This window comes from Vombatus ursinus, unplaced genomic scaffold, assembly GCF_900497805.2.
Source record: "Vombatus ursinus unplaced genomic scaffold, bare-nosed wombat genome assembly UNPS02014799.1, whole genome shotgun sequence".
Classification (NCBI taxonomy): domain Eukaryota; kingdom Metazoa; phylum Chordata; class Mammalia; order Diprotodontia; family Vombatidae; genus Vombatus; species Vombatus ursinus.
This window is the reverse complement of record NW_020954577.1, coordinates 1,889,462-1,908,251: the sequence shown is the minus strand read 5'-3', so window position 1 is coordinate 1,908,251 and position 18,790 is coordinate 1,889,462. Positions and strand designations below refer to the sequence as shown.

Genomic DNA, 18,790 nt, shown 5'->3' with positions numbered 1-18,790 from the left:
TTCTCGAAATACTTAGGTCTGGAAATTACTGATTTGATAACTGATGGATTGTTTTTTAGAGGTTGGAAACTTGTAGTATCCTGAAATGTGTCTAAGGTGAAACAAATAGGAACTTTTTAAAATATTCACCTTTGTGGCCAGGATATTTAGTAACTCTTATTAGTGAACATAAAAGTAATTAACCTTTTTCCATTATTAAAGGTTACGGGTGAGACAGTTTAAAAAGAATTGGCTCTCTGACTTAAATTCAGCAGTAACTGAAATGGAGGTAAGTGACCTAGAGATTTAGGATTTTTGTTTGTTTTTAGACCGATTGCTTATTTTCTACTCATACAGTGAAAATCCAAAGAAAAAACTTAATTATATCTATAAGTTAAAATTTTTGGAGAGGGGAGAGTAGTCAAATTTTTAGCAAACCAAGATTGAATAACTTATTTTGGAACATACTTCCACTTTTAACACTAATTTCTGTATCTTGTAGGTTTTTTAAACTTGAGAAAATAAAATTCATTTTAACTAGAAAATATATTTTATTAAAAAGAATAGTTAGTGGGCAGTTTTAAGCTTCAGGATCTACATTTTTTTCATTCTGATGACCTAGTAGTAGCACACATAAACCGAGTTGGTGATCCTTACACAGTTGTGATTGATCACAGTCATATACCATCTAATGTGATTCTGTGAAAATGGAACATTAAATGAAACCTTACACATCACAATTGATCCGTGGAAACAATATTATAAACATTTTAAGTGGATGATCAACTGAACAATGTTAAAATAGGGGTTTTGTTGTTTAGTTATTTAAATCATGACCTACTCTTTGTGATGCCATTTGGAGTTTTCTTGGCAAAGATACTGGACTGGTTTGCCATTTCCTTCTCCAGCTTATTTTTACAGATGAAGAAACTGAAGCAAACCAGGGTTAAGTGACTTGCCCTGGGTCACAGAGCTAGCAGGTGTCTGAGGCTGGATTTGAACTCAAGTCTTCTTGACTCCAGGCCTGGCACTCTATTCTCTGTGCCACCTAGCTGCCCAAAAGTAGGAGTTTATAACATATAAATATGTGGGCAGCATTTTTAGGGCATACTTGTATCACTAGGTAAAAGTATCTTAGCTCAGATCTTTAAAGTATGTTACACAGGAATTTTTACTTTCAGTACATTTTTCAGTATGGAATTTATAGCAACCTAATATTTTATCATTAAGTATTCAGTCATTTCTGACTCTTCGTGACCTCATTTGGGGTTTTTTTGGCAAAGATACTGGAGTAGTTTGCCATTTCCTTCTTCAGTTCATTTATAGATGAGGAAACTGAGGAAAACAGGGTTGTGACTTGCCCAGGGTCACACAGCTAATAAGTGTCTGAGGTTCAGTTTGAACTCTTGAAGAGGAGTCTCCCTGACTCTAAACCTGGCACTCTATCCACTGAGCCACCTAACTGCCCCATCATTAAGTATACTCTTCTCTTTAAAAAAAAAAATGACCTTTAAGGATGAAATAAATACAGTAGGTGTTTTTAAAGGAGAGTATATCATTAAATATAAGCTTCTCTTAAAACACCTACTATATTTACTTCATCCTTAAAGGTTATTTTTAGGTCTTCAGGTGACTTTTTTTTACCATGTTAATGGTAAATTAGTTGAAAAAATACAATTGTTTGCAAAAATGTGTTTTGCAACTATCATCAATACAATCTTGTATTTTTAACAAATGGGCAGAAACCACCTTTTGTAAATTCATAAAGTCTGAGTTATGAGAAAACATAGTTATTTGAAATTAGTAAAATGTCAGCAGTTTACATACTTACAACTACTCTGAAAACCTAGTTCTGTGAAACCCATCCCATGTTGCCCTTCAGGAAGGGGCACACCATCAGTAGAAGTTGAACTACTTAAATGTGTAATAACTAAAATAACTAAATGATTGTGAATTCTTACTCCATTCCTGAATTCATGAGGATTTATTATATTCAGAAAAGAGAGGTGTACTTTAACTTAGCATAGAGTTGTAATGTCGATTAAAGGTTTTATTCGATATGGTATGTGTAATCATTTTTTTCTATCATCTTGAACAGCATTGTAAAGAAAAAGGTGACTGGACCAGTTTGGGAAATTTGTACATTAACGTAAAAATGGGTTGTGAAAAATTTGCAGATCTTCAGAGATTTTCAGCATATATTGCTGAAGCATTAACAAAAGATTACAAAGAAGAAAGACAAGGAATTCCTTTTTGTGAATTTGCTGATGCAGGTAAAAGTTACTGTTGTGGAACTATTTTGTTGAGCACTAGGTGATCCAGAGGTTGACTCCACACTTGGGCATGACCAGAGAGGAGCGCGTGGGCCTCTTTCTACGCGGTAAAGTAAGAAGAAAGCAGGCTTGACACAGCCTGCTCCTGCCTGCGAATTCTGCTTCTTTGAATGACACATACTAACTACAAACGGATTTTATAAACTAAATGACGTGAATAATAGCATTCAAATCCAGGATTCTGGAGTTCTGATCTCCATTGTTTCATAAGCTTTATTTTTTCTTTTCATTTGAAGTAACAAAAGTGGTGCTAGTGATTTGGAAAAAGCATCCCAAGTCTTTTTAAGTTCTTGCCATTGGGAGTAAATCTCATAGTCTCTTCTTAATTTAATTCCTCAATAACTGGAGTAAAATTGGAGGTCTCACCTAATTTGAAGTTATTTGAGATCATATATTAATTACTATGAAGTATTAAAATGTTGGTTTCAAAATATTTTAATTTACCATTTTAAAATAATTTGTACAGGTTAAAGTTGCTATTTCATATTTTATTACTCTATAACTATTTACTTTTCAGTCAGCAAAGATCCCCAAAACAGTGAGATTGATAAAACTTTGCTGGGAAGAATTGGAATCAGTGCAATCTACTTTTATCACAAACTACTACAATGGTCTAAGGTATTTACGGGGATTATTTTGTTTTGGGAATGAAATGTGTCAGTTTTAAATATTTAGGTAATAGTTTCCATGCCCAAACTCTGTACTTTCTATGGGAAACAAAAATGGTGTCCAGGAAGATGGCTGATGAGTTGGAGAAGACCAGGGATGTAGAGAGGCCTGAAAAAACAGTGCCCTAACTCATATCTATTTTAAATACCCTTCTGCTCAGTTCTAGAATCTTAACCCCAAGTTTGGGGACAGACAAGTTTTATAAAGTCATTTTTAATATATCACCTTTCTTGTGAGGTAATGCCAGAGATAGTTGGGCTTGGTCCAGGTGACTGGAAGACAGTTGTATTTTCCCTTAAAACCTACCCAACACATACCTTGGTGTTAGAGATTGGCTTCTAGGATCAAAACAGAAAGCCTTCTTTCAGTGTGGTGCTTAACCTGGTAACTGTGCTTATTATAATACCAGTCTCCATAAATCCTTAGGAAGGGCAAGCCTGCCCTTTGGGATAAAAAGACCCTCAACAGTCATTTCATTGAAGTGGGAGCCATGGAATACAGAGCAGGGAGGGGAAACCTCAAGAGAAAGTAAGAAAGATGGCGACCTTCCCTAGGCCAGGTGCTTCAATGTCTTCTTTCACTGCCCTCACTCTTAAGGTTATTTTGTACTCTGTAAATTGCCATGTGCTAGGATAAACCTGAGTTCAAATCCTACCTCAGATACTTCGTAGTTATGAGACCCTGGGCAGATCACTTAAACTCTGTCTCTTTTCTTATCTGTAAAATGGGAAGGAGATTAGCATCTTCCTCACAAGATTATTGTGAGGACCAAAAGAGACAATACAAGTAGAGCACTCTACAGACCTTATAGCACATAGAAATGTCACCCGTTATTGTTGTTAAATACATACGTAGTCACATTTCTCTCATAGGAAATAAAACCAATGTTTAACAAACGTAGCATATTCATGAGGTTACTCTAGGATTGCTTAAGTTCCCACTGATTACCTTTTAGGACTAAAATCCTGACTACTTCAAATCCAGGCACATTTTAATGTGTTAAGAACCTGTATTATTAAGAATACTTTAGTGTAACCTTTTATAATAGAACTATTTTCATAGGGCTTTATGGTTAAATTCCTTGTTTATTTATCTTGATATTTGATTGTTGATTAAGGTGTATTCCTGTTTCCTAGCTTTTATTCAAGTCCCAGCTAAAAATCCTGCCTCCTCCAGAAAGGCTTTTCATTCCCCCTTCATTCTATTCCCCTCCCTGTTGATTTATTCCAGTTTGTTTTGTATTTAGACTGTGAGCCCTTCAAGGGCAGGGACTGTCTTAGATTTCCTTGTACCCTCAGTGTACTCTAATTATCTTTGGTAATTGGTATTGCAGTTAGCCATTTGAGTACAATTCTGGAGGTCAGTCCTCTGTGGTGATCCTGGCTTTCCATAGATAACTTACTCTGTGCTGTGGTTTTTAGGGATTTCTGTGTAGCCAAAAGTGTTCTGTGTCCCTTATATTGACCCCCAACGATTTTTGAGATGCCCTCATAAGAGCTGGTAATACAGTAAATGACTCTTTAGAATTTATATGCCTCCACACTAGAAGGAAAGACAAATTTTTTAAATGGCTCAATTTGGCAATACTCATGATCCTCTGCTGGGGAAAATACCAATATACAGATTTTTGTTGTTATCTAGACTAAAAGAAAAAGGTGATCAGTAGCAAATAAGAAACACAGATAATCTAAAAGTCTAATTTGGGCTGTAGTTCTCTTCTGGTAGACCTGTATCTGAACTGATAAGAAAAGGTAAATTTTTGTAACAAAAAAGCCAAAATAACTAAGTGTTATTTGAGTAGCTGAATCTACCCTTTGACTAAATAACCAGTTATTATTAAAATGCCTTAAAGGTTAAAAAAAAAAGTAAAATTAAAGATAGCAAAGTCCTAGATAATTCACAAATTGAACAATTTTACCAGTGATAAATGAGTAATTATTACTGTAAATATCTAGAGTGAATTTGTTTTCTGTATTTTTGCTACAGGGAAGGAAGGTACTTGATAAACTGCATGAACTACAAATCCATTTCACAAGCTTAAAAGGACTTGTTGGCCCTGAAAAGTTAGCATCCCGGTGCCAAATTGTTAATGTGGCAGCAGAAATTTTTCTAAAAAGTGGGAGTATGGATGGTGCCATTTGGGTACTGAGGGGTAAGTTTTGTTTATGTGCTTCAAGTATAAAGGAATGGAGATTGTATTTTGGTCTGTACTCCAATTGACATTTTCCTTGTACTGAATGGCAGTAACGCTGATCTGCTTATTGTTCCTTGAGTACAGTGAAAATTGAGCGGGACTTACACTTGGTAGCAGGGCAGATGACAAGATGCTGCAGTGGCCTAGGCCCTGGTGGTTGGTGAAAGGCTGAATGGGATGGTCCGGGGCCTCCAGGTTTAGAAGGCTGAGGCTAAGATTGACCCTGAATTGAATGGATTCAGTTTGAACCAGCTAGTTTTATCTAAGAATGGAGATTAGATTGTCCCACACCTAATCTAAACTGGATTGATTTCAGTGAGAAGTTATAAATTACTTGTTGAAAGTGTCATCCACTTGTTGTAGAACAATGTGGTTGGGCCCAGGGGGCCTCTTGGGTCCCTTCCTTCGACACCATATAGCCGTCCCCATTCTGAGGTTAAAATTGGGCAGGGCTCTGTGGCCTCTGGCGAGTGTCTGTGAAATCCAGGCCAGATGGCAAGGAGTTCATTGTTGTCCTTTGTTTTCAAAGAGGACCAGAGTGCCAGAGTCGGGTTTTAGTGTGTATGACTGTGGCTGATCAGACCAATATGAGCTCAGAATGTTCTACCACAGGTCGGGCACAAATAGTCCGTGTGAACCATTGGGGTGGGTTCCCTAAGTTTGTGTATCTTGCGTTTCTCTTGAGCTACCTCAATTCTGCTTTGCTCATAGAGCACGGCACCTTTTCCGATGTGGGCATGCCATGCTTGAGCGGTCCGGTGCCACTGTCCTCATGTCACACGATCAATTCCAGACTTCTTAAGAGAGACCTTGAGAGTGTCCTTGTATTGCTTCTTCTGACCACCATGTGAGCACTTGCCTTGGAGAACTTGTGAGTTCTCCATAAAATAGTCTTTTTGGCATGCATACATTTTGAATTGCACTCTCTGAAGCCGAGTTTGAATGCTTGACAGTTCAGCTCAGGAAAGGACCTCAGTGTCAGGGATCTTATCCTGCCAGGCGATCTTCAGAATCTTTCTAAGACAATTCAAATGGAAGCGATTCAGTTTCCTGGCATAGTGCTGGTAGACTGTCCAGGTTTCACAGATAATATAACTAGGCAGGTGTTGAACAGCTGGGTGTGCAGCAGATAGACACCAGAGGGTATTTAAGAGACACCACTGAGAAGTGCCAAGGCAGAGAGAGCGCGAGCTGAGGATTAATACTTCACAGCGAGTGATGGAAACCAAGACCCACGGAAGATGGCGGACCACTGGAGGTAGGAATGCATGCGGGAGATGTAGAAGCTGGTGCAAGGACAGTCTCTCACTATTAGCTAAGGGGCCAAGTAGCCAGACATACCAGGAGAAAGCCAGGAACGGAACTTAATTCAGCATCTGCTTTACTGGAAAGCCTCTTTCATAGCAAACCCTTGCATGCTGGTCCCAGGAGCATACGTTTGAAGGTGGAAGGATCTTAAAGGCACAATGATGCCATTTGTTGAGAGCTCCATACCTGTCTCTCAGATTATCACAGAATCATAGGACAGGAAAGCTGTAAGGGACCTCAGTGGCCATCTCGTCTGACCAATATGTGAAAAGACTCCTCCCTATAACATGCATGAGTGATTGTTCAGCCTCTCTTTCACTAATAGAGACCACCAAGGCTTATACTTTCGCAGTGGTCTAGGCTTGAGGATATGAGAGCCTGTACTAGAGGGGTAGCGGCATCAGAGGAGAAGAGGTTATGAAGACAGATGTCATTAAGGTAAAATCAGTAGGTCTTGGCAACAGATTGGACCAAGGGTGGTGCCCTTGACAGCAGTAGGAAAGTTTGGAAGGGGACAGGGAATGGGCGGAAAGAAAACGAGTTCCATTTTAGGCCTGTGGAGTGTAAGGTGTCTGCCGGACATCCAGTTGTCCCATGGGCAGTTGGAGATGCAGAGACTGGAGGTGAGGAAAGAGGTTAGGACTGGGTAAGTAGATTTGAGGAGTATTGGCATGGAGATAATAATTGAATCCATGAGAGCTGATGAGATCGCCAAGTAAAACAATACAGGAGAAGAGATGAGGGCCCAGAGTAGTCCTGTGGAATAGCCAGGATGAAGATCCAGCAAAGAAGACTAAAGAGTGGTGAGACAGATAGGAGAACCAGCAGAGAGTCGTGACCTGGACACCTAGAAAGAAGATCATTTCAAGGAGAAGAAGGTGATCAGTGGTGTCAAAGGGTACAAAGAGGTCAAAGATGAAGATTGAGATAAGACCCTCGGATTCTGCAAATAACAGATTGTTAGTTAACTTTGGATAAAGCAGTTTGGGCTGAATGATGAGGCTGGAAACCAGAATGCAGAAAGTTAAGAAGAAAGAATGAGAGGAGAGAAAGTGGAGGCATTTATTGTACATGGCCTTCTCAAGAAATTTAGCCACAAGGGGCAGTTAGATGGCGCAGTAGATAGAGCACCGAAGTCAGGAGGACCTGAGTTCAAAGCTGGCCTCAGACCAAACGGTGACCCTGGGCAAGTCATTTAACCCCAATTGCCTTTAAAAAAAAAAAGAAAGAAAGAAAGAAAGAAATTTAGCCACAAAAAGGAAGAGAGATATGAGGCAATAGTGGAGATGGCTGCATGGAGTGAGAGTTTTTTAAGGGTGGGGAAAATAAGAGCATGTGTGTAGGTAAGGAGAAATTGAAGGTAAGTGAGAGTGAGGATGATAGAAGGGGCAATATGTTGGAGAAGCCTAGAGTAGAATGGGACCACTTATGCATTTAGAGGGGTTTGCCTTGGCAAAAAGGGCTGCCTCTTCATGTGAGATAGGGGTGAAGGAGGAAACAGTGGCAGAAGGCCTCTGGGTGATGGGAGGTGGAAGAGGGGAGAAAAGGGACCTCTCAGCAAATGGCCTCATTTTTTTCCCCCCAATAAAACGTGAGGCCAGGTTGTTGGCTGAGAGGGTCGGGGAGGTTTGAGGACGGATGAAAAGGTTTCAAAGAGTCACTGGTGACTGAGTTAATGAGGAAGGCATAAAAGGTTGCCTTGCTGTGTTGGGAGCCTGATTGAGGTTAAGTAGCATAAATCTGTAGCGAACACAGTCAAGACAGTCGCATGATTTTCTCTACCGTCATTCAGTAGCACAAGCCTAGGAGCAAAGGCAGCAGATGGCGAAAGTGATCCAAAGCTGAAGCTTATCAAGGCAAGGTCGGCAATATGATGGGTGGCAAAGGGACTCAAAAGGACAGCATAAAGTTCAAGTGGATTACCAAGGGATCAAGATGGAGGAAGAAGGATAGTGGAGCTAACACACAGGTGGTAGCCTGGGAGAGAACTGAAGAGTCAAGGGATCAGAGGTCACGATGTGGACAAAAAACAGGGTTTGGGGTTGGAAGGCAGGGTGAGAAGATGGTGTGACAAGAGACTGATTGAATAAAGGAATTTCAGAGTTCATGAACATGGAAGTGGTAGATTTGTGGGTAATGGCACGATCAAAGTCATGTCCATCTTTATGCATGACTGAGATAGAGGGGAAGAAATAAATAAGTTGAGGAATTGTGAGGTTAGGGTGTTAGAGGGAGGATGTATGTTAAAATCCCCTAAAATAAGGACAAGGAGTCACGAAGGAGAGAGCCAGCCTCATTGAGGAAAGGAGAGTGTCCTGGAGGTCAGAAGATGAGAGCTGCCAGAATTTTGATTGTGATAGATGTGGATTGAGTGAGGTTCCTGAGGTATGGTGGAAGAGGGAGAGCCTGGAAGTAGAGATGGGAGCCCAGGCTAGAAAGGTGACCCAGGAAGCTGTGTCATCAGGAGAGAGCCAGAAGATGGAAGGAGTGGTAGAGGGAAAGAGTCAGGATGAAGGGAAGTTTGACACTTGTACCACAGGTATTCCAGAGAGCACAGGAGAGGGAGGTGGCTTTGGACTAGAACATGGCAGGGGATGGTGAAGGGAATGAGAACAAAAGATCGGGCAGTGTGCAGTTTTCACGAAGACCACCCAGGGTTCAGAATCCCTAGGATGGTGAGGGTTTAACCAGGGGAAGGTGTGTTAATCCTATATACAATACCTTGTAGAAGTCCATCTCCCACACTGTTCTTCTTTAATCTCATGCTTCAAGAACCAGTATACTCCCAGCTGCTCATCCTATCAAACCTATCAAACTTTGAAATGAAAGCTCATTTCCAAGTACCACTCTACTCCCTTTGTACTGACTTGGGATTCAGCAGCCCACCAGCATAGATACACAGCTGTGTCCAGGATCTGTAACTCCATCAGGATGGAGAGCACCTGGCTTGGGAAATCCCTCTACCAGCTGGCAAACTGTTACTCAGTTCTGGCAAGTGGCTTGAGACACACAGAGGTGAAAGGACTCGCCTCTCTTCCAAATTACCCTATTTATGGTTAGGGCATCAGCTCTTTCTGTTCCTCCTCAGGTCTGCAACCTTGAAATCGTAATCAGCTCTTGACTATCCCTCACACAACTCACAAATGTCAGAGGCTGGTTTTGAACCTAGCCCTTCCTGATGTCAAGACCATTCCTTTATTTTACCACATCACACAATCTCTTCCAGTATACGTATCACTAATTTAAATGTTTTTTTCTTGTCATTCCTTGTCATCTAGAATAGCTGTTTGTGTGCACACGCGCATGTGTGAACACACACACACACACACACACACACACACACACACCCCCTACCTTTGAGCCAGTCCATATGCATTTACATCGAGATCCCTGTAATTGTTGGAAAAAATATCCAAATGGGGGTGGAGCCAAGATGGCGGAGTGAAAGCAGTGACTGTCTTGAGCTCTCCCCCAAACCCCGCCAAATACCTGTTAAAAAAAAAAAAAAAGGCTCTAAACAAATTCTAAAGCAGCAGAACCCACAAAGACAGAGTGAAACAAATTTCCAGCCCAAGACAACCTGGATGGTTGATTGGAAAGGTATATTGCCCCGGGCTAGGAGAGGAGCACAGTTTGGCGTGGGTGCGCAGGCCGCAGCAACCCTGGAGTAGGCCTCAGAGAATTGAATCGCGGGCAGCTGTGGTGGTTTCCAGACTTCTCAACCCACGAACGCCAAAGACAACTTGTAAGGTCAGTGGGAAAAGTCTGTGACTGCGATGAGAGAGGAGCTAGGTCTCAGCCATAAGTGGGGTGGCAGCTGCCTCCTGAGCTTCTGGCGTACAGACTGAGGGGGAATCGAGTGGCTGATCAGAGGGGGATTGCAGGGATCTCTTTGCCAGTGCTGAGGCAGGAATCTCTTGCTTTGCCCATGGTTGGATCTGGGTCACAGTTCTGAGGAGCAGTCCTAGGGCAAGGAGGAGCGCTGGCGTGGTGGAGCTTATTGTGGCGGTGGAGAGGAAACACCTCGCCCCTTATCATACCACGTTGGAAGAACTGAAAATTTACAGGTCCGTAGAAGTATCTCTGAAAACAGAGATCGAAAAAAAAGCTTAGACATCATCTTCGAAGAAATTATCAAGGAAAACTGCCCTGATATTTTAGAACCAGAGAGCAAAATAGAAATTGAAAGAATCCACCAATCTCCTCCTGAAAGAGATCCCCAAAGGAAAACTTCTAGGAATATTGTAGCCAAATTCCAGAGTTCCCAAGTTAAGGAGAAAATATTACAAGCAGACAGAAAGAAACAATTCAAGTATTGTGGAAACACAATCAGGATAACACAAGATTTAGCAGCTTCGACATTAAGGGGACAGGAGGACATGGAATATAATATTCCGGAGGACAAAAGAGATAGGATTACAACCAAGAATCACCTACCCAGCAAAATTGAGCGTAATCGTGCAGGGGAAAAAATGGTCATTCAGTGAAATAGAGGACTTTCAAGCATTCTTGATGAAAACACCAGAGCTGAATAGAAAATTTGACTTTCACATACAAGACTCTAGTGGAACATGAAGAGACAGGAAAGACAAATCATAAGAGACTTATTAAGGTTGAACTGTTAACATTCCTGTATGGAAAGATGATATTTGTAACTCATGAGACCTTTGTCGGTATTAGGGTAGTTGGAGGGAAAAAATTATATGTATGTATATAGATAGATAGAGGGCACAGGGTGAGTTGAAGATGAAGGGGTCATATTTGGAGAATAAAATTAAGGGGTGAGAGAGGATTATACTAAGAGAAGGAGAAAGGGAGAGCTAGAACGGGGTAAATTATCTCACAAAAAAAAAACCAGAAAAGATAAGGCTCTTACGGTGGAGGGGAAATGGGGGAAGGTGAGAGGGAATGAGTGAATCTTATTCTCATAGAATTTGACTTAAGGAGGGAATAACATACACACTCAATTGGGTATGGAAATCTGTCTTACCCTACAGGAAAATAGGGAGGGAAGGGGACAAGAGAGTAGGGGGATGATAGAGAGGAGGGCAGATTGGGAAAGGGAGTAATCAGAAGCAAATACTTCTGAGGAGGGACAGGGTCAAAAGAAAGAATAGAATAAATGGGGGGTGGGATAGGATTAAGGGAAATAGTTTTTCACAGCATGTCCACTATGGAAGTGTTTTGCATAACTGCACATATATAACCTATATTGAATTGCTTGCCTTTTCAATAAGGGTGGGTGGGGAGGGAGGAAGGGAGAAAATTTGGAACCCAAAGTTTTAAAAACACGTTTTAAAAAAAATGTTTTCACATGCAACTGTGGGAAATAAGAAATATGGGAAATGGGGTATAGAAATCTATCCTGCCCTACAGGAAAATAGAAGGGGAAGGGGATAAGAGAAGGGGGGAGAGGTAGAAGGTCGGGCAGACTAGGGGAAGGGGTATTCAGAATGCATGCCATCTTGGGGTGGGGGGAGGGGCGAGATGGGGTGAAAATTTGGAACTCAAAATCTTGTGGAAATAAATGTTGAAAACTAAAAAGAGAAGAAGAAAAAAATCAAAGGGTAAAAAAAAAATATCCAAATGAATGAACTCAAAGTTCTGTTTTAACATTTGTGTTATTTCAAGTCCTAATAAACATTTTTATTTTTGCCATAGGAATGTGATACTAAGAATTTATATTGTCTGATATCAGTGAAAAGCTATAGACTACTTTTTAATGAAAAAATATATATATTTAGAATAGTGATCACTACTTATAGTACTGCTATATAAATTGTTTCTTAATGATTTAAGCCTCTTTTGATTAAGCACCAATTAAAATTTTGCTATCTTCTCCAAGAAGAAATTCATAAAATGTTTGCAAAAATTGTTAGACTGTAGATAATTGAATTTTAATAGCCTTAATTTGCATGGATGAAATATTCATAATTAAATACTTTTTTTCTTTATTTAAGAATCAGAATGGATAATAAATACACCACTGTGGCCATGTGACAGGATGGATGTCCTAAACAGACATAACCTGCTCTGTACAATTGCACATGAGATCTTGGCCAAGAGCCTTTACCGACAGACATTTGAAGTCCTCCAGAACTTACCCGGTTTCCAAAATTCTCAAGGTATGTTTTAGAAAACTCCATGTCTATTATCTCCTCTTTAGATCTGTTCTTATATGAGACTAATTCTTAAACTCTAGCTTGGTTGCTCCATCTGTCTCATCCTTCATGTATCCCTTCACTTTATTCAGCAATTAATTTTGGTCACTTTTTTTATAAATTAAATCATGCCTTCATACTTAGGTTAAAATTTCAAATATGTTTATCTTTATTTTAAGTTGGTCTTCATTCATCAGTAACTTCTAATACTAGCTTCATTTTCAGTTTTCTCTTTCCTAGCCTCTCTATCAAGTGAGTCTATAAATAGAATGTTTAAATATCTTAGGATTTGATATTGAAAGAAACATTTTTATAAATTGAACAAGCTTGCAACATCAGCAATTATCCCCGATGTCTGTTGTGTAAAAAATTTAAATATAGTCTTAAAGTTGGGCATACATCTGAAAATTTAAGGGTGATAATAATGCTGAATTTAGTTTACATGGGTAGTTACACTGTTTTCTGTATTACTGATGCTTTAATTTTTGAAAGTTTAATCAGTTGTAACAAAGTGTGTTAGAACTTATAAAAGTGGAGGAAACCAGAGCATAAAAGGAATTGAGATGCTTATATTTCACCTGTCTTCAGATCCTCCCCTCATTTTCAGAGCAGGAAGTAGCCCTTTCATGTATGTCCTTAAACCCTTTCCTTCTGTCTCCTCCAGGAACCCACTCATCAGTCCCACTTCCTTTCTTCTCTTGAGCTCCTTCCCATCTATCTGGCTGCAGAAATTTTCAAGCCTCACATATCCTTGAAGACATCCTTCCCTTGACCCTGCTGTCTCTAAGCTTCCTTCATCTTTCCTATCTCTTCTCTTAGCTGCCTCCTCTTCCTCGTTAGCCAGTCAGTCTGTCCTTCTCCTTCTCCTCCTCCTCCTCTTCTTCCTCTTCTTCCTCTTCTTCCTCCTCCTTCTCATGGCTTCTGAGCCCAGCACTGCTCTGACCAGACTTTCTTCTAAGGTCTCCTTCCACCTTCTCTTTTCTAAATTCAGTGAAATTGGCTCATGTCTAAGAGCCTCTCCATCAAAGCCAAAGGGCTCTCAGCTGTCCTTTGAGCACCCAAGCTTACAAAATATAGGCAGCTTAATTTAAACAGACCAAAAAGCCCTCAGCCCCACTTGTTGGATGAGCCCTTTGTAGCCCTCCAGACTCATGGTTCTTCCTTGGAGGCTTTTCCTTATGCAAAGAAGGGTCTCAAGGTTGCTAGAGACCCCATTCTCCCAGTCCTTGAGAGTATCCATAGTACCTGGTAAAAAGGAAGGCACAGATCCAGTTCTCAGGTACTGGTGAAAAAGGATTCTGCTCCTGCCACTTACTACCTCTGTGACCTTCAGCAAGTCCCTTGGCCTCTCTGGGCTTCAGTTTCCTTCTCTGTAAAATGAGGGGATTAGATTAGATGTCCCCCAAAGGTCCCTTCCAGCTCTCACCACTGCCCTCTCTGATGCTGATGTGGTTCCCTGGAGTCCCTCCATAGAGAAGCTTCCTTCTAAAGAACTGTCTCTGTGTGTCTTATGACCAGCTTATCTCTGAGCTCCCAACTCTTACTGTCTTCCCGATGAGTCTCCAGCTTTCTCTTTAGATATGTAGCTCAGATATACAATTAGATTTAAATCATTAGTCAGTCATCTTCAATGTAGTGTGCTTTGGGCTCCCGAGACCAAACAGTTCAGACCTTATGAAAAAAGTAACCTTATGAAGGAAATTCTACACCTTGTTAAGGATTGGGGGTATGGGGAAGAGACCCAGGAATATAGCATCAGTGCCCAAAACAAGGGGCTCATCAGTGGAATAACAAGGCCCCACAAAGTTTAGGCTTCACCATTGACATAGAAAATAGTTATGGTACCGTCTGAGTGCTAAGATGGTACGATCTGTGGAAATTAAGGTGACATCCCTATGGCCTAAAGTAGCAGTCACATACTTGCAGGAGTGGGAATGTGGGTAGGATTTGAGGGGTGATCATGGTTATCTGAGAACTACTAAATCAGATCAGTTGAGTAAATTTAATATCCTTTCTTCATTTCAGAAACTGTGGAGGTCTCTCAGTACAGCCTTCTTTTTAACAAGCTTCTAGATACTTGTATAGAGAGCAGTAGTCTGGGAGTGTCATCCTCCGTAGCAGAATTCATGTTTTCAAAGAACATCCCTATTGATTTTTCCTTCCTCAGAAGATTAATTACTGCTTTAGGGAGAAGTTGTTTATGGCCAAAAGCCAGAGCCCATTACAAAAGTAAGTTACAATTGAAATCCATATGAATCTTAAAATCTCAGATATATTATTTATGTATTTGATGTTTTTTAAATTATTATATTTTAAGGTACATTTGCCAGTTTTGGAATTAAATGTTTACTTTATTAAAATAAAAAGATACATAAATGCAGTTTTGAACTATACATACCATACCAGCCTGAGAAAAGATGTGTGAATTTATAATAGAGAATTAAGTTTAAGAGACTCAGTGGTTTTTTTACAGAAAAATGTTTGTTGCTTCATTTTACATTAAAAAATTTTTAAATTGGCTCATATTTTAAATGTAGCTGGAAGGATTACTTAAAAGAGGCTTTCATAAAATACTTTTATGGAGAATGGCATTACTTTGTAATGCAAATAATTTATCTCAATATATATTTTAGACCTGAGGATTTTTATATTTGCATCTATGTATCTGTGTGTATCTATAGATATAAAGGTTTCGTAATACTTGGCCTATAATGGATGTATTATTTAACTTTTAGATGCTCTGTCACTGGGCTGTTACCCACCATTGAAGGGAAACGTGTACCGAAAAGTTCTGCTGATCCCTTCATACCTGTCTGAGATTGAAATGCTTTTAGCTATTGAAATTTTTCTAGTATCTAATGCGAGTAGTATTCAGAGTCCTGGTGCTTCTTCACAGACACTACAAATAGTACTGAAAAGGTTTGTAGACCTTACTTTATATTCCACTGAAAACAGACAAGGAAGTTAATCTTTAGGCCTTTGAAAATTGGACTAAGGGGGGCAGCTAGATGGCGCAGTGGATAGAGCACCTGCCTTGAAGTCAGGAGGACGTGAGTTCAAATCCAGCCTCAGACCAAACACTTGACACTTACTAGCTGTGTGACCCTGGGCAAGTCACTATTGGACAAAGGCTACTATATATATAGTTCTGTGTATGTGCTGACTATGCACAAATTTTGAAGACTCTTCCTACCCCCAACCCAAATCAGCCACTGCCACTACTTTTAACAGAATCATAAACTAACCTGTTCCCATCATTTGAAGAAAATGAAATCCTTTAGGACATTAAGGATCTTGTCCACTTGAGTAACAGGCTCATGTTTAGGATCAGAATCATATTTAATTCTTTGTCCTCTGTTTCTTCCTATCATTGTACCACCTTGCTTCCCCTTTTTTGTTTTGTTTTGTTGTTTGTTTTTTTACTAGGCAGTGGGGTAAAGTGACTTGCCCAGGGTCACACAGCTAGTAAGTCTCAAGCATCCGAGACCAGATGTGAACTCCTAATTCCGGGGCCGGTGCTCTGTCCACTGCACCACCTAGCTGCCCCTGCTTCCCATTTTTTATGCCAGTTCTTTCAGATCTGATCAGAATAATCTTGGAGGCTTCCTAGAAAAATTGTGTTTCTCTCCCTCTCATGACCTGTGATTCATGTTTTTGGAGTTCCATCTGATTTCTCTCCAGACAACAAGATTGGCTTCTCCCAAAAGAAAAATGGTTTCTTTCATTTTCTTGCCTCTACTTGGGATTCACTGTTGTCTTGGGAGAGGCAGGCCTCAAATCTCTCAAGGCTGTCCTACTGGGCCAAAGGAAGGCTAGCCAAGAGACCAATGCTTGTCAAGAGAAGAAAGTAATAAAATATCTTCAGCTAATAGTCACAACTTTGTGGGTGGGAGGGAACCCACTACCAAGTGTGACTAGTATTCAAATTAGTGGTATAGTTATACTTGATAGGTTTGGTATCAGTCCCCTTTTTTCAATAGTTCCAAACAAACTAGACACTTAATGTTTCATTTGTCTAGCCAACATTGCTGTGACTTTTTAACTTAAATGTTCATTTAAAACTAAAAATGGTGAAGGAGTAGGTTGGAGAAAGAGGAGGCTAGAAGCAGGGTGCCAAGTTAGAAGGCTGTGGTACTAGTCACCAGTAATCTCAGAGTGGGAAAGGACTTGTGAGGCTGTCCTCTCCAACGTCCACCTGGACATAATAGCCAACAAAGATACATCCAGACTCTGCCAGAAGACCTCTCTTCAGGGGAGCCAGGTACTTCCTTGGGTAATTAATTCCACTTTGTGATAACTCTGTGTTGGAGGGGGAAAATCTCCTAACAATTAGAGCTGTCTCTTTTACGTCTGCTCATTGTTTGTTGTTCTACCTTCTGGGGGCAAGAGGAGTCTGTTCCGTGGAGCAGTCCTTCAAGGACTTGACATGCAATCATATCCCCTCTGATCATTTCAAATCCCTGGTTCTGTCCATTGATCCCTATAAGGTAAGAACTCCAAGATCTGCTTTCCAGCCGGACCAGTGGCCTGCTGGTCTGGCCAGAGCCAAGTACCATGGGATTCTCCCCTCCCTTGTCCTGGACACGCTGCCTCTCTAAATGTAGTCCAGTCAGGTAGCCGTCACTGAGAATTTATGAAGCACTTACATATGCCAGGTTCTGTGTCGGCCTAAGATCACAGGTGTTTTGGCTTCCACATCACATTATCTCATTGAACTTGTCAAGTCCACTAAAGCCTTCAGATCTTTTTAAGACAAACTGCTGTAGGATTGATTTTTTTTTTTTTTTTGAGCCCAAGTGTAAAATTTACCTTTTTCCCTATTAAATCTCATTGTATTCGGTCCAGTGTTTTAGCCTGTCAAGGTCTTTGAATCGTGACTTGTACCTAGTGTATTAGCTCGATTTTTTTTTTCCCCATCTTTGTGTCATCTGCAAGTTTGAAAAGCAGGTCATCCAAGACATTCATGAAAATGTTAAACAGCACTGGACCAAGCACAGATCCTTGGGGACTTCACTGGAGGTTTTACTTCATATTATGATGTGAAATGTTCATGAATACATGAATGACTGAAAGAGAGAAAGGGCAGAGCTAGGGTGGTTCATTAGTGTGAGTGGAGACAGCAGAAGAGATCCAGGCGACATGAGGAGGTAGAATTCATCTGTAAGCACCAGGATAAGTATTATATTCATCATTGGTGCAGTGCAGCAGGCATTAAGATACACTTGGCAAATCTGAAGCAGTCCTAGATTTTTAACAGTGACTAGTAACATTTCTATTCTGTGTGATAGTTTACAAGGCACTTTCACATTCATTATCTCAAATGAGCATCATCTCCAGTCTGTCAAGTAGGGAAGACGGCACCCTCCCCATAGTAGAATAGATGGAACTCGAGGTTTGCTGGTGCTGAACCTGGGTTTGACTAAGCCCAACTCTGCTACTCCCTAGTTTTCTGTGGCCTCAGCCTGCATCTTACAGATGAGAAGACGGTTACAATGAGATGGAGCAACTGGCCCAAGGCCTCTGGACTCCTGGTCCACTGCTTTTTCTGCTCCATCCTGCACAGTAGGAAGCTAGGTGATCACACTGCTGTGGTTGTGGTATCATATGAAGGAAACTAACTTTATATTGCTTCTTGATCTTTGTGCTTGATGAAATGGTCCTTTTACAGGTGTGAAGAAGACAAAGTACGGAGTAAAGATGACTACCGAACAGCAGGGGAGAGACTAATCATGGCTGCTCGTATATCGGACCCAAAGCTTTTCATTAAGCACATGACCGTGAATATTACTATGGAGCAGGTTTATAGTTTGGAACATTGTTCTGCCCTGAAATGGTTGAAAGAGAATATGAAATGGGCTGGGAAGGTTTGGCTTTTTCAGTAACTATTAGGTTATAAAGACTTTTTTTTTCCTAAGTTCTAGTAATCATTGTTCAAAATGAATGGTAATAAAGACAGTTCTCACTGCACCCAGACTGGTTGATTTATCTGCATAGTACAGTAGCTTGCATAGTTTTGACCACTACCACACTTTTGGTCTGGACCTGTGATTTCACTGGTGTAAGGACCTCCTGGGCATGGAAAGACCTCCATCCTATGAAAGAATAGATAAGCATTGTTATTGACCTATGAAACTAAACTGGTTCAC

The 18,790-nt window shown here is 40.5% G+C and overlaps 1 protein-coding gene across 1 annotated transcript in view; it reads left to right on the top strand.

Annotated features, from left to right (window-relative positions):
• LOC114050536 (protein TOPAZ1-like) overlaps positions 1–18,556 on the top strand; it is a 75,554-nt gene extending 56,998 nt beyond the window's left edge. Inside the window, exons 14-21 of the mRNA XM_027872313.1 lie at positions 202–268; positions 2,078–2,252; positions 2,830–2,930; positions 4,968–5,133; positions 12,444–12,608; positions 14,670–14,873; positions 15,380–15,563; positions 18,313–18,556. Of these exons, the coding sequence (XP_027728114.1) occupies positions 202–268; positions 2,078–2,252; positions 2,830–2,930; positions 4,968–5,133; positions 12,444–12,608; positions 14,670–14,873; positions 15,380–15,563; positions 18,313–18,526 (1,276 nt within the window). The 3' untranslated portion in view covers positions 18,527–18,556. The remainder of the gene's footprint in view (positions 1–201; positions 269–2,077; positions 2,253–2,829; positions 2,931–4,967; positions 5,134–12,443; positions 12,609–14,669; positions 14,874–15,379; positions 15,564–18,312) is intronic.
• Positions 18,557–18,790: the final 234 nt, after the last annotated feature.